The 8482-nt window shown below is 40.6% G+C and overlaps 1 protein-coding gene across 2 annotated transcripts in view; it reads left to right on the plus strand.

The window, feature by feature from the left end:
- The window catches only part of LOC100533249 (nicotinic acetylcholine receptor alpha 1 subunit), a 90223-nt gene extending 87051 nt beyond the window's left edge, over positions 1-3172 (plus strand). The window contains exon 6 of one of the 2 annotated variants that reach the window (XM_013079247.2): positions 163-3172. In XM_013079247.2, the coding sequence (XP_012934701.1) occupies positions 163-348 (186 nt within the window). In that variant the 3' untranslated portion in view covers positions 349-3172. 2 annotated transcript variants of the gene reach the window in all.
- Positions 3173-8482: the final 5310 nt, after the last annotated feature.

Consider the following 8482-nt stretch of genomic DNA (forward strand, 5'->3'; position numbering starts at 1 on the left):
TATATTTATATATATATAATTAGGTCTTACTTTCTCAAATCTGTCCTTCTATTTCTCTGTGGGCTCTTTTCTTTTTGTTGTGTCTAACTCATTAAACTCTGCGAAGGACAGGGGAAAAAACCTCAAACTCCCGTCTGTTTTCTCTCCCTCCACTTGTCTCAGATCATGGAGGACTGGAAGTACGTGGCCATGGTGCTGGACCGCCTGTTCCTGTGGATCTTCACCACAGCCTGCTTCGTGGGCACGTTCGGCATCATCCTGCAAGCCCCGACCCTCTACGACGACCGGGAGCCGCTCACACCCGTGGACCCCACGGACAGTTGCTACTCGGCCTACTCCTCTAGATAACAAAAGTCTTGGCCGTTGTTTAGCCACATGCTGTGAATAATGGACGCCTGTAAAGGTGGTTTTCAAAAAAAGACAACAATTGTGCTGTGTGTGAATAATCTGGGTAACTGTGATAAAGATCGAATATCTCATGTCTAGTATATAATGTGGATGGGTGTGGTATGTTTGTTATCATAATTTGTAAGGCTTGGCATGGACTGATGAACGTTTGTTATTGGGATTTTGTGTTTGTGGTGGGGGGGGGGGGGGTATTTCGTTCTTTATAGATAATGTTGTGAATAACGCTTGTTTTTTATGACTCCTGTAAACGATATTGCAGATGATAAATAATGATTTTGACAAGTCTTTTTTTAAGGTTACACTGTGCTTTTGCTGGGTAATAAACGTTTGTTAGGATTTTCAAAGTGTAATATGTGCTGTTGATGAAGAACATAACATCATAATTATTACGATTGTACATATATGCGTACAAGAAAGGGAACTGTTTAATCAGTAGTCCCATTTAATGAGTAATGAAAAAGAATATGTGTTGTAATTTTTAATTAGTAGTGCTGTAGATGGGAGTGGACAGTGAAAAAAGTTTTATGGATGATAAATGAATAATTGAATGACGTGTTAATGTCTGCTCCTTCGGAATGGTGACTTTGTTGAATATGTAAATGATGGGTACAGAAAAAGGAGGTTATTTTGTGTGAATGTTTCCATTTAAGGAGGGGTGGTGTTTTTAATAAGATGTTTTATACAGCGCTGACATGTAAAGTTGTATGTTTGTGAAGATTCTGAGTTCATTATTTGAGTATTCGCTGGTTCATTATAAATGATTGTGATACACAGAGTCTAATCGTCACCTCCCATGGAACTGCGGGGGTGTGTGTGGGAGTGTATTGTAAATGTATGTGTACATTAAATTAGACTCATTATGGGGCAGTGCTCTACATGGAATGTTACATACGTATGCGTGACGCATATTGGTTTGATGTTGTGTCGTGTTTATTTGAAGTGCTGATGACAAGTATATGGACGAGTCAAATACCATACTGCTTGTTTGTTTGGAGTGCTTTTATCTATATTGAGCAATGGATAATGAGTACACTGTGTAAGGATTAATGAAGACCGTTCGTATTACAATATGTCGTGCGGGGAAAACAATGAAATAATACTTCTGTATGCGTTTTATAGTGCGAGCCGTATGTGTTTGGGTGTATGTATGTGTGAGAGTGAGTGTGAATGCGGTTGCTGTTGATGTCGTTATTATTATTATTGTTGTTTCTGTTACTGTCGTGATTGGTTACATTTGCTTACCAGAAAGGTATTTATGGTGTTCTTCTTTGTAGGGTAAAATGTAAGTAGTCCAAGAGCGTGGATTTCTAGAATATAGTTCTATTAAACGGGACGGAAACACGCTGTGTAGAAATACTGACGACACGAGAGACGGTAGGCAGAGAGGTAGACAGGCAGATACGAGGTAAAGGCAGACCGACAAACATGTATAAACTCATATGTAGACTGACAGAAGAAGAAAGAGACAGGTAGGCGGAAAGGCAGTGAGAGAGAGAGAGGGAGAGAGAGAGAGAGAGAGAGAGAGAGAGAGAGAGAGAGAGACCGATGAAAATGGAAGACAGAAAGATGGAATGAAGCGTAAGAGCTGTAGCTTTGATGCACGTTTCGAAACGTAAGAGCTGGACATGCGATATGCCATGGAAATGCACTCACGCACTTCTACAGTACATCTTTCGAGTGCACACAACTGGTTTTCTTTTTTCAATACGTTCAAGACGGTGGCGTCTGCCAGCTCATCTGTTGATACATTTGTCTCTTGTGTATGCCTTTTGTTTTTGTAATGACAAGCACACAGTATGGAGTGCATCTGCAAAATAGACATAAATATTTCAAAGGGCAGGGTGTTAGGGCTTTATGGGGGCTAGACTTCGAAACATGTTGACATAACGATTGTTTTCCAATGTATTCTCAGGGCGTGAAATAGAAAAATACGGAAGCGTTGAACGGAAGGGTAACACTAACAACAGTAGTATTGTTTACTGTGTTTCATGTCATGATTTTATGTATTAGTCATTCCAAATCATGTGCGATCTCATAAAAATTGTCAGTTAAGAAAACAAGAGACACAATGGACTCTCCTGAGCAAATGTTTGAAGGAAAATAAAGAAGAGAAGGGAGTAGTGAGAAACACAAGGGAAAACGGGTAACTTCTGAAGATAAGACGCATTAATGATTGCTTTCAAGGTTGTTGTTGAACTTCCTTGTTTATGCAGGGGTGGGGGTGGCGTGCGGGAGATTTGCTTTTCGGCTCCTGGGCGTTAAATATCCGTCTGAAATGTCCCAGAACCACGTTCAGAACGGATAGCTCGCGCGTTGCTACCTCCATCCCCAATTGAAGGAAAGGGCAATTATTGTATCCTCAGTTTGCCGTATGCTGTCGGTAATCTTCTGAAAATCACACGATGGACTGATGCGCTGCTTCGAAGTGAATTGGCCGGGTAAGGGTTATTTCGATGGCATGTGAGCCTTAAGCTGGCAAAATGGAAAGATTAAAAATTTTGACTACAAATTGAAGTTATCTAAAGTGACACAGGCCTATTTGTTCCAAATTACTTTTTTGGGTCCCCCAAGTACTCTTTCGCAGCTGGGTGTGTGTTTTAAGGAAAAATGTTAAAGTACCCAGCAATGTCTTTAAAAAAAACTAAGTGAGCCTGTCGTGAGCCTAGCTTCAAGTCTCCAACCAACAAATATTCTATCAGAGAATGTTTAAAAAGTATTAAACATAGGTGAGTAGTATTTTCTACATTCCAACTGGGGTTGTCAAGAAAAAAGAAGTGAAAACAATTTTATGATTTTTTCTAGTTGTTTCAGTAGGCTGGTTCATCATCAGGTGTATGATGTGTAGGTACATGTAGTTGCTTTCGTGTAAAGGAGCACATAAGATTTGAGAACATTGGAAAGAAATCATTTTTAACCTGCTCTGTGTATCCTTGTGTTTGGTTAGTCTGTGTTGCTGTCCAGACAACGCAAACATGTGAATGTATATGGGGCGCACGAAGGGGCGGGTGCGGGGGTGCGCTTGAAATATTTAGTAAAAGAATTAACCTGACAGAAATTGTAATTTAAGAAACATAAGATATATATATATATATATATATATATATATATATATATATATATGATATATACCCTGCGTTATTTATGCCTATGATTTGTGCGCATTGGCGATTTGAATGTATTATGTTTGTGTGTGTGTGTGTGTGTGTGCGTGCGTTTGCGTGTGTGTGTGTATGTGTGTGTGTGTGTATGTGTGTATGTGTGTGTGTGTGTGTTATCCATGTACGTGAGAATACATGTGTGGGCGGTTATTTGTATTTGTGCACGTATATATGCTTGTATGTATCTATGTATGTGTAAATGTCTGTGTGTTTATGGGCATGTGTGTCTGTATGCTTTTGTGTGCTTGCTTTCGTTCACGAGACTGTTGACATTCTAGAACCAAAGGCAGTAAATATAAACTGATGCGCACTTTGACCCTTATACATCATGTATATAAAAACAGAAAGAGCGTAAATGGATGTCTGTTAGTATTAATGTGTTGAATCCTTTTCCCCCTCCCAGAATTAGTTTATGTAAATGTGTGCATACTAATCACATCATTCACAATACTGTACAAAATTCAGTATGTAGGTGTCATATTTTGTTTGAACTGTTATTTTATGTCAGGAACTTCCCTTGGGCTGTTCATTTATTTTTCCTATCATTGTCGCTTAAACGTTAAGAGAAACTGGTGTTAGAGAAGATATTTTCCTAACTTTTCACCATATTCAACTCAGACGTACTTCATTGTGATCAAGTTAGATTTACGTTCACTTTGAAAACAAGTAGTAGAAAAAAATAGAGAGAGGGGGGGGGGAATGTCACGTGTACCTTTAGAATGGTAGGTATGCGTTTCAGGGTCAGATTTAGACAATGGTCCCTATATCACAGCTTGTATTTGGTTAATATATCACTTCAGGTTTTAGATTAACCCATCACGACACGTTTGTTCATCATGTCACTATAAGTATTTTGTGCATTTCTACGGGTATTTGTTTTTCGTCAAAGCTTTAGCATATCAAATGAATCGGGTAGTGTATGTGTAATGCGAATATGGAGTGATGAAAAGTAATAAAAGCAAAGCTACACACCATGCATCAAATACACAAGTAGTTTTCATGTTCTCCCAGAACGGCGAGGGGGAAAAGTGAAACTGTAAAATAAAGTGCAAAGCTCAAATTAATTCACTCGTCGTTGTTATAGAAACATAATATGATATTATATTTACCTGTGTTCTTTTTTTTTCTTGATGAAGAGTCCATTCCTTTGTCGGCTTTGTACTTAAAATTAGTTGAACAGGAGCACGACAGGTGAAGTGATCAGAAATATCTGCCACGTTCTCCCCCTAGAGGCGCCACAAAAAAGAGGAGGACGGGCCAAGTGGCTAAGAAGTAACTCGCACGCTGTGTTCTCGGTGGCGCCCGTAGTGTTGCACGTTCCTGAGTCTCGGACTTTGATACCGGCGCCCTTTGACTCAGCTGTCCCTGCAACTGATGGGGTTTTCCACTAGAAATTACTGTTTGATTCGTATCCTTTTTGCTATTTCTTCCTGTTACGCTTCTTTTTGCTGTGGCTACATAAACATATCTTAAACGCGAGCCTGTCAAAAGTAAAGGTAGGTTTATAGTGTGATGCTGACAGAAAGTTTTTCTATTTCATCCGATTGACGCTTTCTGTCAACTAGCTTTTCTGCTTCATTTAGAGGGTGTGCCCATTTCGGCCATGTGCTTCTCTGAATTAAAAAGACGTCCTTTGTCAAGTTTCTAGGATGTCCGGCCTGCAATCAAAGATGGTGTGTCTTTTATACAGTTACTGTCTCCCACTTTCCTTTGTTTATTCAGCCGTAAAAGTTGTACACTCAACCTCAACTGCAGAGACGGAAATATATGAGTAAGAGGATCTGGTTCACTTGTCATATGAGACGGAAAAGTAAAAGAAAATGTTTTTGAAAGAGATCACGTAGAATCTTGTGAGCTGTCAGTCAGCAGAGTCGCAATAGTATAAATTATCATTATGAAACGAGCCCACAATTATGATGTTTGGAAAAAAACACCATTGTCTGATAAAGACATGACATCTGAATGAATGAGTTTCATAGTAGCATTAGGGTCCACTTGGCTACCAATGTGTATTCAATTTGCTTGAGATCAATATCGTAAAACCGCCCACTCTTGTGTCACGAGAGCTGAAGAGGCCAAACGTGAGATATGGAGTCATGGGGTTTCTTCCGGTCGGCTGGGTCAGCTGACAGACAGTCTGGAAAGTGGTACACGGTCAAGTGACATGCCGGCGAGGCTGAGTGGCGCTCCCCATGTAGAAGCACGTCTGGCCATCGACCTGTGCAGGGAGGGTGTCGTCTGCCACAAGACCTGCTGTTCATGAGGTCGATGAGCCCACTCATTTGGACCTCCTCTGCATTTTTCATTAGCACTAGCATCAGAATTGCTCGGGCGCTCTGCGATACCTTGTGGCAGCGGCCCAAGTTCGGTGCTGGGATCTTCTGTAAAGCGAGGTTGGACGAATCGGGAGCGCGTGGTCGTATCAGGGAAACGATCAGACTGACGTGTATACCCTTTAATCAAATCGAATCCTGCGATAGTTTGGCTGGGTTTGTTTTTTTCCTTGACATGACTAAGGATTCATGTAGGTGAGACGACCAATAGATTAATAATGATAGTACGGACACTCCCTGCACCAACCTCTCTAGCTGCACATGAAGAATATATCAACTTTAAACAACACGTTCGTTCCAACTTCAGCGTTCGTTCTTTCTCACTCCACGCTCAGGGCCACACGCCGAGCGGAATCGAATACTGAGAAACGATTAGACTGCTACTGGGTTGTTGCTCTTTCGACAAATCCTCAGAATCGTATCGTTATTTTCAATAAACGAGTTTCATGGTCCCTCGGGTTTTCGGGTTGTAAAGACTATTTCACAGTCTCTCCTCTTACTGTCGGTTTAGTGTAATTCCCATCTTCAAACCACCTCATTTTCTCCATCTTCTCAACTCCAATTTCTCAGAAGTCCCAGGCTTTTTCACCAGATCACTGTAGATGTGTGCCCAATTGTGGTTTGCTCCTTTTCACCCATCAAACACCTTATATAGTTCTTATCTCCGCTCTTGTTCATGTTTATGCTACTCTTATGTAACACATCTTGTCTTCGGCACTTATATGACCTGATTGTGTTGTAAGCGTCGTGTATCTGTTACTAAGAAGCCAGAACTCACATTTACAAACCGAAGGTCAACCACTTCTTTGTTTGGCGCCCCCTCCCCCTTTTTATATTTTATTTTTTCTTGTTGTTTGTTTGTTTTAGTAGAGGTTTCACTTTCAACTTTGAGATTGTCTAGTTTGAGTATAGGAGATTTTGTTTGATATCTTTGGCGTTTTTTTCCTCGTACCTCTGACTTTGAACCTGCCTATTTTATTAGTTTTGCGAGTTGATTCCATGTCTCTCACGTTGATAAGATCAAAGGCTCGTTTGGCCAAGAAGGAGCATGTTCGTCGGCTTTGAGAGCAGAGATTGTAACTGCAGGTCTCTGCCAGTAGCGTGCAGTGGCGGCTTATGCCTTTGAAGGGTGGAGGGTCAACAAGAAAGCAAACGAATGTGAACGATTTATGCATTGTACTCATTTTTGTGGCGATGGAGTAAATCGAACGTCCTTTCTTGTTAGTTGGAAGGAGATTAATTTGAAGTGTACGCGTCACATTAAACAAGGAGAACCTGAAGACCGGACAGAAGAAAAAGCCAGTGAAATATTCGAGGATAAATTTGAAAAAAAGAAAAGACTTTGGTAGGTTTTTATTTGTACGTAATTCAGTTAAAGTAAGAATAGAGCGACGTAGAGAGAATTTGATGGTCTTGAGAAAAGATGTGTTTGGAGACGAGGCGAGCGATGGAAACGACTTCAAGGTGAGTGGGTGCACATGAGGAATCCCGTAAAATCCATTGCTTTAATAAGTATTTCGCCTGAGCATTCTCTTGCCTTTTCTCAGACAGGAGACAACTTTTTAAACAATTTCTTCGGGAGTCTTTTGCGAAAATTAATGCATTGAAGGTGCGTCTTAAATCAACCGTTGGAGCCATCGACCATATACAGGTTAAAATGAAAACTGGTGAGTGGACGGCACATTCTTGCCTCTCAGCCCGCGGAACTTGCTCAAGGGAGCGTAAGGAACGATTACTGAGGAGGTTGTGCGGTGAATGGGTGATGCATGCTTCCTAACGCCTCGCAGCAAGGGAAACCAGCCGTGCTCCCCTCTTCCTTAATAGAATGAAGTGAGGAGGATGTATGCCCCAAGAACACATCCATCGACCCCACGTTTAGGGGGCCAGTCATCGCGAACTTCCTACGATGGTTCATCTTCTTTATCGCTTTTCCTTTGATCTTTCCAAATCGCTGAGAGATATTGTTGCTCTCCATCTTTCATTTAAGATTTCGTTTTTCTTATCTCCTAATCGTTCCCAAGCTGTGCTCCTCGTGTTCCTCTCTCCCTCGCCATAAATCTTTCCTTAGGTTGTTTACTCGCAGCATCTGATATCACCTTTCGTCGATATGGCATGTTATCAGATTGGACATATTACCAAATATATATACATTGTATAAAGAGAGCAGCGGCTTTCAGTATTTTTTTTTTTTCAGGCTATTACTAGAAAGCACCATAATAAAATCAACGTAAATGTGTCACCATGTCTTTGCACTCAACTTTCAGCTAAAAAAAATCCTCCTCCTCTTGTAAATCAAAAAGTAAAACATAGAATGTAGTGCGGTTCAAGTGTGTAAAGCTCAGATTTGCTAAGACTAGAGTCAAGTAACACCATACTCGACGTCACATGTCACATATAATGGTGTGTTTTCTCGTCCTCCCCTATCAAAATACCTACTGATCAAAAATAGGTTACGACTTTATTGCTTTAAAAAATACATAGTTAAAATTTAACTTACTTCATCCTTGCATAATTCAGAATTGTTATGATTGTGAGTGAACGTGTTTTGTGTGTGTGTGTGTGTGTGTGTGTTTGTGTGTGTGT

This window comes from Aplysia californica, unplaced genomic scaffold (assembly GCF_000002075.1).
Source record: "Aplysia californica isolate F4 #8 unplaced genomic scaffold, AplCal3.0 scaffold00001, whole genome shotgun sequence".
In the NCBI taxonomy this organism is placed as follows: domain Eukaryota; kingdom Metazoa; phylum Mollusca; class Gastropoda; order Aplysiida; family Aplysiidae; genus Aplysia; species Aplysia californica.